Genomic DNA, 16,428 nt, shown 5'->3' on the forward strand with positions numbered 1-16,428 from the left:
ACAAAATAGTACTAGTAGCATCACACCTCGATTTCTTTCAGTAGCAGGCGGATAGAGTACATAAAATTTTGCACTCCTAGTTAAGATATGTAATTTCTATAAAGTATTTATTTTTGTTTTTCATATTTTGTATACTAATTTAGTAGTATGTTTATTCTATTATTATTATTATTATTATTATTATTATTATTATTATTATTATTATTATTATTATTATTATTATTATTGTTGTTGTTATTTTTGTTTTGTGTAATATAGTAGTACCCTATTTGTCCGCGATTAAAAGACGCATTTTGTGGAAAGATGCAATTTTTTTTCAATTTCTGCAAATGAGCCTAGCCCACCAAGCTATATCAGACCTATCCGGATCATATCACCGTTGAGTAAATCCTATGAGAGTGAACTGCATAAAAGATCCCTAACTTTTCGGTTTGTAACACTAGAGAATCCTAACAAAAAAAATCTCATCATAGGTATCTAACAAAATACATAATCACAAACCTTGTGATTTTTGTCAATTTTCTGATGAAAATACCCAAATGAGTTGAAGGGCATGCAATTCAGTCTAATTATCCCCCAAACCTGCACAACCCCTACCTGTCAATACTACACTATCTATAAGTGATTTGTTAAATCATAGAGAATTTTGTTCCCACTTTTCTATGATGAGTACCTGCAACTATATTATCTCTCCCTCTCTATTGATTAATGTTTTTTGGCTTGGATATAAATGCCCGACGAAAATATAGCAAACTTTTAGAAACAAAGGAATAAGTACAAGTTAGTACGCTATAGATTCTTCAAGAATGAATGGGTAAAGTGTGCAACACTCCATAATTTAATTATTAAATTTTCTTGTTTTATCTATTGCTACAACAATTGAAATAATTAACACTTTTTTGCAGCGATTGTTTTACTAATTGTAATTTAATTTTGGACTTTGATACAAAATAGAAGTTCAATAATGGAAAATTCTATAGACTCGAACGCGGTTATTACAGCTTATATAACCAATAAAAATGCTAAATTACAATAAAGTTAAAGAAGTCACTGCCAAATTATTCATTAGGGTAGGCCATTATGAAATTTAAACAACATACGACAAATACAATAACCAACTGAACGACTCTTGAATGAATTTAACTTTAATCCGTGAATGAAATAACCAACTGATCGATTTCCAATAATATTCAATATTTGATAGCCAAAATAGAAATAGTGTGGAAAATAACACTCTCTCCGTCCCAAAGATATTAGAGCCCTTTCTTTTGAGCACATGAATTTAGTAGATATTGTTTAGTGGTGTAAGTGGAGTTGGTAGTAAAAGAAATTTTTACCATAAATAAAAATGACTCAAATATGTTGGGACACCCCAAAAAAGAATAAGGGTCTAATATCTTGGGACGGAAGTATAACGCATAATTGATTCATTAAAAATACGAAAAAATTCTGATAAGAAAATATAATTTGAAAAAGTAGTCAGTCATTGTTCAACTTAAGCTTCTTAGCGAGCTTCTCCTTGAGTACGGTCAACATGAAGTTGTGAAGTTCAAGGGCGGCCTCGAAAATCACCGACTCATATTTAGCCAGCAGATCGAAGTAATCTCGGGCAAACATATCATGATTGATGGTGTCAGCAGCCTCAGAAATTCTATCAAGAATCGAGTTGGATGGGAGCAGCGAAGCACGACAGAGTTCTCCGTAGCCGCTTTACTCTCCATAGAAAGAGGAAGAGACGAGTCGGTTTGGGGCAGCGAAGCACTAGTAGTAGAGTTCTCCATAACCGCCTTACTCTCCATAGGAAAGAGGTAGAAATTGAATGAGGAGTGAAAACCTTGAAATGGAGTGGAGTGAGATGAGAGAGCGAAAAGAGTGAAAGTGAATTGGAGGGAAGAGAAAGAGAAGACATGACATTTTGGGTCATATCATTAGTAGGGTGTCTGCATGTTGCAGAGCATGCTGGACGAGAATGCTGGAGCAATTGGACGAGAAAGAGAAAGAGAAGACATGACATTTTGGACGAGAATGCCCTTTAAGGGCCTAAGGGTGTTATCGTCCGAAAAAACGTGGTTTGTAATTGTATGTTTTGTTAGACCACTGTGGTGAGTTTTTTTTTTTTTTGTTAGGAGTCTCCGGTGCAACAAGTCAAAATGTTAGGATCCTTTTATGCCGTTCACTCTATGAAGTACTACAAGCTAATTACTATATATTAAATTAAAATAAATATGGTAACTTGTCATACTAATTTAAATTTAATCCAAATCAAAATCTTCTTGATTAATCTAATATACCTAAATAATTAGATATTTTAATAAAAAAACCTCACTTATTTTGTGGTTATCCTCTTATATTTTAGGAGTAATTACAATTTACAATACAAAATGTTTCATCAATGTTTCAATTACGTATAAAATGTTTTAAGTTAATAAATATCATAAAAAAATTTGATTAATATTTCAAATTAGTACATTCCGTCTAAAAATCACTAACATCCTTATTTTTTTTTATTTTTTTCTAAAATTATGCCGTAAAAAATATGATATTATTTTTTTAAATAATACCTTATGCATTTTCATATGGGCATTTTATCAAGCAATGAAATCACATTTAACTTTCAGCTAATATTTGTAGCTAATTTTACAGTCGAAAAGATGAAAAATAAAAAAAAATAATAATGTTAATGATTTTTAGACGAAATGTACTAATTTAAACACTAATTTAGGATATTTATTAAATTAAAATATTTTATACTCAGTTGAAACGTCCGTCAAACTTTTTGTATGTAAGGTATAATTATCCCTATATTTTAACTATAATAATTATCGTCTGCAATTTTTTTCTCTCCTGTTCCGTTTAAGCAGCATCCTCTGCAACTAGTGTACCCTACTTCTCCACCGCGCCGCTGCTTCTCCGAGCAGCGACCGCATGTTCAACTCCCCAACGCTCATACTGTAAAATATAAAGTTGAAGAGTAGATTCCTCTGAAATGGACGGCGCGCAACTCATCGATGATGGATTTCCGGCCTCAAAGCTGTTCAACCAGGGATACTCCTACACATACGACGACGTCATCTTCCTCCCCCACTACATCGACTTCCCCACCGACGCCGTTTCTCTCTCCACCAAGCTCAGCCGCCGTGTCGCCCTAGCTATACCATGTGTCTCTTCTCCAATGGACACGGTCACTGAATCTTCCATGGCCACCGCCATGGCTTCACTTGGAGGTATTGGTATCGTACACTATAACACCCCCACTTCTAATCAGGCTTCGCTAATTCGCCAAGCTAAATCGCATAAAATTCCTTTTAGCTATGAGCTTGTATTTAAGTCTCCGTCGGATTCAATTTTGTCCGCCGACGAGTTCTGCTCCGCTCCCTGCATTTTCGTTACCGAGTCAGGGAGCCAGAGGTCGAAATTTTTAGGTTTTGTGAAGAAATCTGATTGGGATAAATCGGATGATAAGGAAGCTAGGGTTTCTGAGTACATGACGAAGTCATCGATTACTGTCCCAACTAGTTATAGCTTTGAGGATATTGCGGGATATTTGGCCAAGGATAACACTGAATTTGTGCCATTGGCGAGGGATAACGGGGAAGGGGTAGGAGAAATTGTTAACTTAGTTACTAGTGAAGATGTGGAGAGGATTAAGGGGTTCCCGAAGCTGGGGCTGCCGTCATTGGCGCCTGACGGGAGTTTCTTGGTGGGGGCTGCAGTCGGGACTCGAGAGTCGGACAAGGAGAGGTTAGAGCACCTGGTGAAGGCCGGGATTAATGTGGTGGTTCTTGATAGTTCTCAAGGAAATTCAATCTATCAGATTGAGATGATCAAGCATGTGAAGAACAAGTATCCTGAGCTGGATGTGATTGGTGGGAATGTTGTGACGGCCTATCAGGCGCAGAACTTGATTCAGACAGGGGTGGATGGATTGAGAGTTGGTATGGGGTCGGGTTCCATTTGCACCACTCAAGAAGTATGTGCGGTTGGGCGTGGACAGGTAATTCATAAGTTCGCTGTGTTGTTATCTGATTACTAGTGTTGTCAAAATCTAGCATTTCTTAATTTGTGATGTTTTGAATTTTCAGGCAACAGCAGTTTATAAGGTTGCATCAATTGCGGCTGCGAGTTCTGTGCCTGTAATTGCCGATGGTGGAATATCAAACTCGGGGCACATTGTGAAAGCTTTAACCTTAGGGGCATCAACTGTGATGATGGGTAGCTTTTTAGCTGGAAGTAATGAAGCTCCTGGTATTTACGAATATCAGGTAAAGCTAAAAGCTGCTTTAAAATTACTACTTAATTTAACTAATACTATATTGCAAGGTTTATTTTGAAGTTTCATTGAATGTTTGATGAACTTGTTTGTGACTAACATGAAGCTATTGTTAGTGGGTTTTTCTTGCATTTGTGGATAGCTTTGTTTCATTTATTTTATGTTTGGTTGCAAATCTAATTATTTGAAAGTGTGAGGTTACAGGTGTTTGGTTTGGAAATCTATTGAGAGACATTGTTGCTTATGACTTATTTAACCCTTTTCAAGATTTTAATTCACCACTCTTTCCCCCATTGCTGTGAAAATAATCGCTCTCTGCACTCATTTTTAAGCCTCTGTTTAATTCTCTCTACACACTCACGCCTAAAATACACACACACACATTGTGCGTTTTCTTGCCTGTTGGGCTGGAAATCTGCAGCTGAAAATTACTTATTTTAACTTAATATTTTCGTGGTTTATTGTGAAGTTTCAATGTTGATACGAGTTGCAATGCATCTGCACGGGATTACTTACACATGCTCTTGCACATATTTATCATATACAGTGATTTGTATATATCGATGCATATCATATACCTAGTATATACTATATAAGGAGTAATATAGTATGTAAGAATATGTTTCTGAATGGCTTAACAGAGATATTAGGCCACGAGAAGGCTTGCTTATGTAGACATGGCATCCATACAAGCTAATCTTGATCTCATTTCTCTGTGATTTAGTTCTATCTTTATAAAACGCTAAGCTTAAAACATATATCAACATGATTTTTAGGAAAACTTGTTCTTACTAATCTGGATGATAAATCATTAAGTGGAGATCCTGTTCTCGTTTGTATTTAGAGTGGTCGGCGAGTGAAAAAATACAGAGGTATGGGATCCCTTGAAGCAATGACGAAAGGGAGTGATTCCCGATACTTAGGTGATACAGCAAAGCTGAAAATAGCTCAGGGTGTAGTTGGAGCAGTGGCTGATAAAGGGTCTGTGCTGAAGTTCATACCCTACACAATGCAAGCTGTGAAACAGGGATTCCAGGATCTTGGTGCCTCCTCCCTACAGTCCGCTAATGACCTCCTGCAGTCCGGCGTGCTAAGGCTAGAGGTTAGCATATAGTCCTTGTCCCCTCTATTTTTCTCAAAACTTTCATATTTATGAATATGTAAAATGAATGATTTGTTCAACTTACTGCTACAGGTAAGAACTGGGGCAGCCCAAGTTGAAGGCGGGATCCATGGGTTGGTCTCTTATGAGAAGAAATCCTTTTAAATTTTGATCTGACATCCAATGCCAAACTTGTAACGTACCATCACGTTTATCTGTTACTTTGAAAGATGTTTTATTTAAAGGTTGTTACTTGCGCATCAGCTTCATACTTGTCGAATAGATCATCTCTTGCCTTGGTTTTCCATGTCTAAAATGCTTTCATTTTCTTTGTACTTCGTTGCAAAAAATGATGGCAAGCAGCAATTAGTTGAAAATCATACATTTTTGTCTTAAAAAGTCCTACATATTTGGGGGTGGAATCCTCGAAGAATGGGTTGATGAATTAACCGCATTAATTGCTCTCGTGTTAGAAAACCAAAATGTAACACATTTTGGTCTTCTAGTATATACTACCAAGCATGTTACATAGACTCACTTGTATGAAGTTATAGTATAGGGGTCTCGGCTGTAATCCTTCTTCGACATATGTAGATGGAATAAACAAGACAATCGATAAATAGAATTGGGTAGATTTACATGACTAGCATAAATTCAACTCATACAACGTATATGCATCAAATGTTCCAAACGGCTCTTATCCAGGTTTATACACACATCTTGCCCAAAGCTAACTGGTCTAGAGATCCAAGGCTCTATCAGATTTTGATAGCAAATATCAGCTATAACTTTAGTGACCGCTCGGGTTCCGGTTCCATGACAAATAAGAAGGATCTCCAAGTTGCCTGAAACATATAGATCAATGTGAAATGGAAGAATGATAAAGAAATGGATATTGGAGAAGTTCAACAACAATGTCTAAAAAATCATAACTACCATGCAAAAATGAGCAGACATGTTATATGCTCATACAGGAATTATGAACCTCCTTGATAGATCACTTACTTGAATGAAATATAAATAACAAAAAAATCGCATCACGTTTGTATGATACTACAATTAATGCAGATAGGGCAGATGTTATGATTATCACAGATAGGGCAGAAGATCACACCTTGGTTTAATTAGATAAATAAGTAGGAAAACCAAGGCCAGGAAAAAGCATAGTCCACCAACAGTGAGATATGCAATACCAACAAAATCATTCTTTCCCCCTAGCCAGCTTGTGGTAGAAAGAACTAGTTTCTTCTTGCCACTGAAACTGTAAGTATTGTAATTGTTCTCCAATGTCACGTTTATGAGCTCATCACGTTGAAGATCAACTTCTATTTTCCCATACAATTTCCTGAAAGTAGGAAGTGCAGCAGTTCGCATCCAAACAATGAGGTCCTCCTGCTCGCTCAACTGTAACATGGCATCACATTCACAAGAGAGATCAGTCAAAAGCAATTGAAACCAAAGTCTCTAGGAAGCAGTAACAAACTCTGATAGTAAAAAAGTGTTGGTGATATTATGGTGAGAAATCAAGATCTCGGTACATTGTATTACAAACCAACACAAGATAGACTACATATTGAGGACTACTTTTGTAAGATACAGATTTTGTAATTTGGAAGATGACGAGGATAGGAGAAATAACTTATTTTGGGATTGCAAAAACATTTTAATGGCATTATGTCTACCTGAAAACTGTGCCGTTGATAAAAGAATTAACAGTTTAATGAGTTGCACATCTGATATGTTTTCATATAATTATTGAGCAGTCAAAAGGAAAAGAAGTACAAAAAGAATAATTGTAATTACAAGCAAGATGGATGTAATATTCTCAACTTAAATGCAGGATGAGCCATTTTTGGTATATGCATTAAAGTTACATGCTAATGTAAAAGATGAGAAGCTTACTGATATATTTGGATTAAGAGTGGCCCCACCTTTCAGGGTTCCATTCTGAAAATTTCTTGGGAATACATCTTTACCAAATTTGTGTTCCCTATCACTCTTCCACGAGATTCCTCTCTTGTTCACATTAAGTTGTTGGTTATTTCGAGTAAATTCATAAGTATCATTAAACAGACTCCATGCTATAAGACCGCAGGGAACAATAGGCGCCCTATCAGGTGTGGTGTCCTCAGGCTTACAGGCATCTGTCTCCTGCAGACTTCCATTATTCCTCAGCTGCTGATCACTTCGGCTCTTCACATATCTATCAAATCCATTGAAGCATTATTTATAAGCATTACAGGCACCAATGATGACAGAGTGACAAGTAAATATCAAATTATAGGACCACTGAGGATAATGGATGGCATCTTGTTTCATATCACATTACGAAAACGGATGTAAAATTTAAAGGAAGTTTGTTTGGCGTTATAAGGTGTTTTAAACAGCTTATTTATGCATTTATCAAGAGCTTTTATTCTCTTAAAATTTGTCTGGTAACTTTTGAAATAAAAATCTTATATGCAAATCCTATAGCTCCATTTAAATGTCACTCCGACGAAGAAACCACAGCAAAACCATTCTGCCAAAGGTGACCAAATGGTAGAGAATCAATGGAAATCACATATGTAGCGAGAAATTGGCACACAATAGGGATAACACACTATATACCTCCGATGGTTTTGATAGAAATTGTCGAGCTGGTAATATACATAAATCGGCTGCTTCATATTCTTTGGAACCTGAAATAAATTGATGGAATAGTCAAACCATGATCTTTTGTGTTTCATATGGAAAAACAATGCATGCTGAAGAGTGGACTCACCCTGAGAGTTCTTTGGCAAATTTTGCTTTGATTGCTTTGAATAAATCCAACCTTGTCATTTCTCGAAGTTTGGGGAATACAATCCGTTTCATACCGATCAACAATTTCTACAACCTGCCAAACATAAGGAATTTTGTCAGTAAAGCATACTGAAATGAAGTGATGGACAATATAAAAATAAATTACTGTGAATTTGAAGCATACATCTCGAGAGGCAAAGAGGGATACGGCACCAATGGGAATAAAGATAACACTAACAAGCAAGAATGTTCCGATCACCTGCATCCAAGAGTAAAAGGAGGAGAAAGGCCATCCGCCATTATTAGAAAAATATTCTATATATGCAGACAATATCAAAAGAATGTGCAGCAAAACCAGAAGCATTTACCCATTTAGGAGTAAGTATCGGTTTGCATGCTGGAAGCTCCTGTTGAGTAAACCTTGAATCTGAAGAAACAATTATTAGACAAACCCACTTAAAGTCGAACTAAAGCTCGTTGCCAGATGGTTGTAACTTGTAAGAACTGGTTTTACACATTCGGAAATGCTCAAATAAAAGAATGGTTAATAACATGAGACTAGAAAATACATAAATATCATTAATGAACACGAAAAACACATAAACAGGGAGCAGATAAGTGGATATGAAAATCAAATCACACCTGCATTAGTATTGATCACTTTAAGAATAATGAGGGAATAAACATGAGAGACTGAGAACGAAACCCATTAACCATGCTAAACTCGATCAGGAAACCATCATCTAATCTTATTAGGAAAAAAATCTATTAGTTTTAGGAAAGTTTTATGGGAAACAAAGACCATATTATTATGAAATGCTAACATGCATTAATTCATGAAAAGAACCATGTTGTTAATAGGAAACTTTATTCATTTGCTTCTTTCCCAAATGCCCCTCCACAACTTGGATCCTAGAAGCAATTAGCAATGTGTATCACAGAGAAGTCCTCAGATATGGCCTTTTTGTTCCATCTAAAGTCCCTAAAAGGATCTGGAACTATATCTTGGGGGCTGGGGCGAGGGAGAATCCTAAGAATCAGATTCACTGTGAAAACTAAACAATGAAGAAGCCGTTGACATCTGCATTTGCTAGGAATCGAGATCACATCTTAACTTATCCCTTCTTCAGCCCATAAACATGTGACTCAACTGAATGATTTTTGATGTATTTCAATATCACTGAAGACAAATAACATCTGGAAATTTAACATAGCTTGACAAGTCATAATTGAATTCAAAATGAAATGATGTGTATACATGCCATGAGTCGAGAAACAAGACAAAACCCCTTTACTCTTTGAATTCTGGAAATCAAAGACTAAAAACCTAATAACAGATAAACCCTATACGTCTTACATTCAATAAACAGATAAGTCAACATACATTATCCAATTAAAACAGAAGAAGGTGTAGTAGGTAAAGAAATATACACTTTGGACGCTTGGAATTCCTTCTAGGTGCAGTCGAATCGGCCGATCCAGCTCCTGCAGCGCTTGACGACGCGTTCATCACTTCACAAGAGTCTTTCTTCTCTACTTTTAAGTCGCAAAGATTAAAAGAAGAAGAGATTTGAAGAAAAGAATGGAAAATGTTGGAATTTGGAAAGTGAAAAAAAAATTAAAATCAAAGAAGGGGTTTGGGGAAGATAATTAAAGAAGATTAGGCGATCATAGAGAGGGTGGGGGATATTCGGGGGAAGCTGCTGCTGTGTTATTATTGGAACACACTTTCTTCCTCTTTGACTTTGAAAATTCTTCCTCACGGTAGAAAGAGAGAAAATATTCACAGACGCACAGCTAGAAAATTCCGCGATGCGTCTTTTTCGTAAATGGGGACGGCAAGCTCGTCTTGGCTCTCTAGTCAAGATGGCGACTGCAAGAGAAAGCGTTGATGGACATAGAAAGTCAAATTTGAGGAACGCCCTTTATTTGGTAATCATCGACAAGGTTGTAATTACATTTAATAACGATTGTTTAGTTGAGGGAATGCTATGGCACACGCCAATTAAAGCAAGTTCAAATGTCGATATGGATTTGCGAACTCTCTTGCGAACTCTCTCCACAAATGAGAGCACCTCCAACCATTCCATTAAACTCAAACCTATTTTAGTGTAAATGTCACACTAAATATTGATTTTACTCCAACTATTTACACTAAACTCAAACTTAAAAGAATATTCTCTAAATTATGTCCTTTTTACTCATAAAATTTGAAAATTTTTTAGGTTTTGGTTTAATGTAAACCTAAAGATAGGTATTTTTTTCTCAAAAACAAAAAAAATGAGATTGATTTTTGAGTACTGTTGAAGCTAAATACCTATCCTATTTTAGGTTTTAGAGTACCTTTGAAGATGGTTTGAGTGAAATAGCTATTCGTGTAAAAGCCATTAAATGTCCTACTACAAGTTAAGGGATCACAAACTTTCATTAAAAATTTTATAAGTATCATAAACTTTATTGAAAATCAAAGCAAAAAAATATCCCGAAACTTAGATACTATTGATTTTTTGAAGACAGTATTGAAATAGTACAAAATAGAATAATCGATACTTTGATGCAATGAAGCTAAAATTGTCGGAGAAGGTCAAGTTTGTGATTTCAAGACTGAAGATATGATATAATAGTAGTATATTACTATAACATTTTGAAATTTGATTTTTTTCAAACTATTCTTGCGTAGCGTCGATAAATTCGTATTTTTCGTGAGTTTAGAGGTTAATTTAGCCTGATCAACTTGGTTTTTGGACTAGTTTTATTTGTTTTTATCTAATTATATATCAATTGGTTATTTTGATGAAGAAACCTTTTGCCTAAATCCCATAAACAAATTTTTTATCATGATTTGATAGATTAAACAATTTTTGTGCTATCGGCCCCTAATAAAACTTCTCATTTTCTAAAGAACTTTGCGTGCATATCTTGTGTTTAATCAGAGTCCTTTGGTGAAAGTTAAGTCAATTTTATGAAAATTGCACAAGTTGTTTACATGTGAAAACTACATATGCGATTTCTACCGAATGTCAATATTCAAATCCTTCTCCAACATGTATTGGGAATCCATATTAGTATCTTTTGACATATTCCAACAATATCATTCATTGTTATTTCGTGGTCAATAATCTGCTAAAAACTTGAACGAGATCAATAGATATAAATGAAAATAAGCAAAATTCCCTCTGAATAGAAATAATTGAAAATCATCTTCCTCAATAAGTAAGGCCAATGATTCAAGAAATTATGGGTCATACCTCTATTAATATCCTATAAAACATGAACTAAATTAAATGATTAAATTACTGGAGAAATCATAACAAGAGTCCTGTCCAAACCTCTTGGGACTCAGGATCTGAAAAATTAAGGATAATAATAAAAGGAAGAATGAAGACGGCGCATAGCACACAACATACATTATTCGCCTCATACATTATTCACACATACACACCAATATTTCACTTCTCTAAACAAAACATGTTTTTTTTCAGTATCTTTATAAGTTCTAGTCTAGATTCTTAAAAGTGTAAAGGCCAAATATGGTCCTTAATATATGACCGTTTTATCAATTTGGTCCTTAACATTATCATTTTGATTTTTTGGTCCCTCACAAATAAACTCGGACCCAAATCGGCCCTCACTGAACACAACCGTCAAAAAATAGACGGTGATTGCAATTTGACTATATTAAATTACTAATGGTAATTAATTATACCTAATTATAATTCTTAATTCCTATTAAATTACAAATTATTTATTTCATTTTGCAACTGATACTATCTTTTTTCCAATTTTGCTAATAGGAAAAGAATTATAATTAGGTATAACTAATTACCATTGGTAATTTAATATAGTCAAATTGCGGTCATAGTCTATTTTTTGACGGTTCTATTAAGTGAGGACCGATTCGGATCCGAGTTTATTTGTGAGGGACCAAATAATCAAAAAGATAATGTTAAGGACCAAATTGATAAAACGGTCATATGTTAGGGACCACATCTGGCCTTTACTCTTCTTAAAATTTAATTATTCATTCAAAAACTAAGAATTAATTTTGTGCGAAATATGTCACAATATTTAAAGTTGAATTGAAAATTCTACATACGGCTAAGTGCAAGTCATCTTCTAATCAATCGAGATCAATCTAAGGTGTGTAAGTTTTAATTAATTGTTCTCCCTTAGAAATCATGTGCAATGTTTATTTCTATGTATGTACGATTGCAATCTAGCTTGTTGTAGGATTTAATTAAATGAATGCGTATTGAATTTTAATTCTTTATTTCTATATAGGCCTAGGGAAACTATGATGTCAAGGGGATATGGTTGTAAAACCGGCATGGGTGTCAAGTATACCCGAAGCTGACCCGATACATCTTCATGTTATCATGTATCAAGTACCCAATACCCCCATTTATAAATCTGGATAAAATGATTTGGTGTGTGTTGTGTATCGATACATCTTCATGTTATCATGTATCAAATACCCAGTACCCCCTTTATAAATCTGGATTAAATGATTTGGTGTGTGTTGTGTATCGAGTATACCCAACTTTAAAAGGGTAGCCAAGGTACAAACATAGTGGCTCCTTGGCAATTGGAGCTTCAACGATTTAACTCTTTACTCGATCTTTAATAGCTGGACCTGAAGGAATACCATGGTTCACTCATTTGGTTCACTCATTTGTCAATTAAAACTAAAACAATTACAAAAATCTCATTAAAAAACTCTTAGTGCAACCACTAGGCTTCATCATCTTTGTTAATGACAGCTTTTGGTATCTTATTTCTTCTCTTCTTCGAACCCACTTCATATATTTTGATTTTTTCTTACCTAAAGATCCGAAACATGCTGCATAAATATAGGTTTGAAAGTGCTCATTCAAGTTGTAGAAGATTGCCAAAAATGAATATTCACGAGAGATGAACTCAAATACCGAAGCTACTCGAGTTAATAGGGAAATGCTAAAATGACAACGCTATTTTGGGTGACACCGTACCACCAATCTGAGGCGTTAGATTTGGCAAGAGATGCAATTTTAAAGTGACACTTGGCAGACTCAATTTTCTTAAAAAATTAATTTAAAAAATGCAAAAGGCTATAACTGGGAATAACAATTCCAGCCGTTTCTCTCTTCACGCCAATTACGGTCTTTCTCTTCCTTCTCTCTTTCTTCTATTTTCAGCATTAATCTATCAAATCTTTAGCCAAAAACTGCCACCGCTATATTCAGTCTCTGCAATTCTTTTTATCTTCTGTGCCATTTGCATTCTGTTCTCCGTGATTTTTTCTTCAATCTTCAGTCAGTAGTCAATCCATGGAGAAGAAGTTCCTGCCGATATTCATTTCACTAATTTTGAAGATGGTTAGTGTATTCACAGTTTATTGGTTTTCGATTTGTGATTATTTTTATGCAATCGTATAGTTGTGAATTTTTTATACCTGAACTCAATTCACGAATTTGATATGTGGACTACCGAATATGCATCTTCCTAGTTGAACTCGTAAATGAAATTTATGAATTTGTCAGGGAGTTCACGAATTTGATGAAGTTTATGAATTTGTCATCAAATTCACGAATTTGATTTGTTATGCTATATTGCTTGGCTAAGCATGTTGTGTTGCTTAGTTATGCCTGATTGCTTGATTAAGCATGTTGTGTTGCTTAGTTAAAAATTTCGTTGCTTGGTTAAATATGGTGGGTTGCTTAATTGTTGGGCTCCATTTGCATTTGATTGTTGTTAAAATATCCTTGCTTGCTTTCCTAAAATTAGTACTAGATGACCAAATGCAGCGCTTTAAATACTGTATTGCTTCTATGTTTGCATGGCAGTGCTTGTTGTGCTTTAATTCAGATTTTGCATCGCATGTGCGCTTGACTGAATACCATGTATTGCTTGCCTCATTTGTAGCTAAAACTTATTCTATATCCTACGCAGTTCCTTGTGTGCCCGATTGCGATGACAAATTAAAACCATTCTTTGGCAAGAAATGCGACACCTTGGACAAGGAAATTGCTTTCTATGATGCTTATGCTTGTGAATCGACACACGGAAACATGGAACCAAATTTTCACGTGAGTGTGTTACTTGGCAATATATTGTGTGCAACAGGGAAGGGTTGAAGTATGGGATTGAAATGGATCACATTCATGCACGTGAAGGATTCATTAAAAAGCGCAGACGACCACCTTGAAGAGGCACAGAAGAAGGGACCCGTTGATGTTGAAAAGATGGTGGCAGAGTTCCCCAAACCTTGAATGGTGACTGTCATTGTTTTATAAAAATGGCAATAACTTTGTTTTGATTTGGATGTGTTCAGAATATTGCTTTGTTTTGGTTTACGGATTGCTTGGTTTTAGAATTTGGTTTTCCGCTTTGGATGGTGAATATTAGCTGCTTTATTTCAAGTTTATGTATTGCTTGGTTGGCCATTTAAATTTGCTTATTTGTGGAGTATATACTAATTTTTGGTTGGTTGTGCTTTTTTCCGTATTGAAAAATATGTTAACACTTTGATATATGCAAGCAAAATAAATTTATGTTTTGCAAACCAAGCAAATCCATAAACATAGCCAACGGAAATAAACTTATAAATCCAAGGCAGTTGCAATGCTAACTCTATGTTAATTATGAAAGTACATCAAGAACTATTCGAATTGAAGTAATTACAGATGGACATGCTATATTTGTAATGCTATTCTGGATATGCTTAGATTGCTTGGATACATTCAATTTATTGCTTGTTTATGTTCATGACTGCTTGGATATATGGGATTGTGTGTTAATATCGCTTTAGTTGCCGGTAGACGCGAATGAATACTTTTGTTAGTAGAATGTTACTGCACTTATAACCAAATGCTTGGTTACATTTAATTTAATTATTGATTATGTTTATGCATTTGCTTGGTTGGCATAGCATTACCTTATTTTGCTTTCCTAATTTCAAGTATTCAAACATATTTCTCCGTAAAGAAAAAAACAGAACAACAAATAACAAAATTTTAAAACCAAAAAAAACTTAAACCAAAACAAACCAATATTCAAAACAAATTCAAATCAGAATAAAGTAATCGTCACTTTTCACAATCAATGTCATTTAGCATTCAAGGTTTGTGGAAATTTGCCACCATCTTTTCAACATCAACGTTTCCATTTTTTCGTGCTTCTTCCATGTATCTTGTTGCTGTTCATCATGTAATTAATGACCTTGTTCCATCATGTAATCAATGACCTTCGTCTTCATCAGATTTCTTCCATGTTCCATCATCTTGTTCTGCCATATTGCGAGATGATTCAGCAGCTGTCATTTGGCTTCCCTCTTTGATAGCCTTGGTATTTCTAACCATGGCAAAAGTTTACTCCTCTGTTGCTTTACAAAAAAAACAAATTAATCACACCAAAAACTAATTTAAGATAAACCATATGACAATTGCACACAAGCAAATGGTGATACATACATAAGCAAACATATAAAATGAAATACCACCTAAGCAAACAACAACATAGAATTACAGAATGAGTTCTTCACTCGGTAAGCAACCAAGCATTTACTAAATCTAGAATGAGCAATGCTTCATCAATTAGTATACACAGTTTCTAACGTGAGACCAAGCATGTTCTAATTCTAGAACAAGCAAATAGTGCGCTGACAACCAAGCTAATAGTGAACTGACATGAGCTCAAGCGTTTAATAGCCTTACAACAAGCAACTATTCAGTCATAAGCAAATGTGTAAAATGAGCTCACACCCAAGCAATCAACAACAAAGAACGAAGCAAGGTCAAAAGACAAAGCATTATCTAACTCTGGAGTACGCAAAATATCAATCTTGATCAGCAATCGGCAACCACTTTTTAGAAAATATTGTGCAACAGAAGACCAAGCTTTATCTAACTCTAGAATAAGCAAAACATCAATGTTCAATCAACAATTGACAACCAATTTTTAGAAAACATTGTGCAACAGCAGACCAAGCATTATCTAACTCTAGAGTAAGCAAAATATCAATGTTCTATCAGCAAACAAAAAAAAAACCTAATTAAACCGAATCAACTCAGACATCTGTAAACAAGCAAAAAAAAAAACATAGAATAGAGCATAAAAAAAGACCTAGTAACCAATTTTAGAGCTAGCAAACATGGTCGAACCACTTCTAAAAAAACAAGTTCGAACAACAAACCAAGCATTCTGTAACACTAGAGTAAGCAAACAAATCAATCTTAACCAGCAATCTGTAACCAATTTTTAGAAAACATGGTCTACCAACGTACCAAGCATTATC

The 16,428-nt window shown here is 35.0% G+C and overlaps 2 protein-coding genes and 1 long non-coding RNA gene across 4 annotated transcripts; 2 read left to right on the top strand and 1 right to left on the bottom strand.

Annotated features, from left to right (window-relative positions):
- Nucleotides 1-2,821: 2,821 nt before the first annotated feature.
- LOC125186258 (inosine-5'-monophosphate dehydrogenase 2) lies at nucleotides 2,822-5,635 on the top strand. Of its 2 annotated transcripts, XM_048082610.1 has the most exons (4): nucleotides 2,827-3,994; nucleotides 4,083-4,262; nucleotides 5,115-5,372; nucleotides 5,466-5,635. In XM_048082610.1, exons 1-4 carry the CDS (start codon nucleotides 2,987-2,989, stop codon nucleotides 5,535-5,537), a joined length of 1,518 nt encoding a protein of 505 aa, XP_047938567.1. In that variant the 5' UTR covers nucleotides 2,827-2,986; the 3' UTR covers nucleotides 5,538-5,635. The 2 variants fall into 2 exon arrangements, with proteins under 2 accessions (XP_047938568.1, XP_047938567.1); XM_048082611.1 differs by lacking the exon at nucleotides 5,466-5,635 and having other exon boundaries at nucleotides 2,822-3,994; nucleotides 5,047-5,128.
- A 332-nt stretch (nucleotides 5,636-5,967) lies between these two features.
- Nucleotides 5,968-10,002, bottom strand: LOC125186259 (ALA-interacting subunit 1-like). Its single transcript, XM_048082612.1, has 8 exons — nucleotides 9,588-10,002; nucleotides 8,525-8,583; nucleotides 8,341-8,415; nucleotides 8,137-8,250; nucleotides 7,983-8,053; nucleotides 7,275-7,575; nucleotides 6,487-6,776; nucleotides 5,968-6,217 (listed from the first exon to the last, which is right to left on the bottom strand). Exons 1-8 carry the CDS (start codon nucleotides 9,664-9,666, stop codon nucleotides 6,163-6,165), a joined length of 1,044 nt encoding a protein of 347 aa, XP_047938569.1. The 5' UTR covers nucleotides 9,667-10,002; the 3' UTR covers nucleotides 5,968-6,162.
- A 3,345-nt stretch (nucleotides 10,003-13,347) lies between these two features.
- LOC125186323 lies at nucleotides 13,348-14,559 on the top strand. The gene is made up of 2 exons (XR_007170415.1): nucleotides 13,348-13,510; nucleotides 14,085-14,559. It is a non-coding gene; the product is annotated as an uncharacterized LOC125186323 (long non-coding RNA).
- The last annotated feature ends 1,869 nt before the right edge of the window (nucleotides 14,560-16,428 follow it).

Source organism: Salvia hispanica, chromosome 5 (assembly GCF_023119035.1).
Source record: "Salvia hispanica cultivar TCC Black 2014 chromosome 5, UniMelb_Shisp_WGS_1.0, whole genome shotgun sequence".
NCBI classification, from domain to species: Eukaryota; Viridiplantae; Streptophyta; class Magnoliopsida; order Lamiales; family Lamiaceae; genus Salvia; species Salvia hispanica.

Bases quoted from the DNA above. Each gene is read 5' to 3' on its own strand.
- LOC125186258 (XM_048082610.1), top strand. From the start codon at position 2,987: ATGGACGGCGCGCAACTCATCGATGATGGATTTCCGGCCTCAAAGCTG. The intron at 3,995-4,082 runs GTAATTCATAAG...TTGAATTTTCAG, and splicing joins GTGCGGTTGGGCGTGGACAG to GCAACAGCAGTTTATAAGGT. The intron at 5,373-5,465 runs GTTAGCATATAG...TTACTGCTACAG, and splicing joins CCGGCGTGCTAAGGCTAGAG to GTAAGAACTGGGGCAGCCCA.
- LOC125186259 (XM_048082612.1), bottom strand. From the start codon at position 9,666: ATGAACGCGTCGTCAAGCGCTGCAGGAGCTGGATCGGCCGATTCGACT. The intron at 8,584-9,587 runs GTATATTTCTTT...TTGTTTCTTCAG, and splicing joins GAATTCCAAGCGTCCAAAGT to ATTCAAGGTTTACTCAACAG. The intron at 7,576-7,982 runs GTATATAGTGTG...TGGATTTGATAG, and splicing joins TTCTATCAAAACCATCGGAG to ATATGTGAAGAGCCGAAGTG.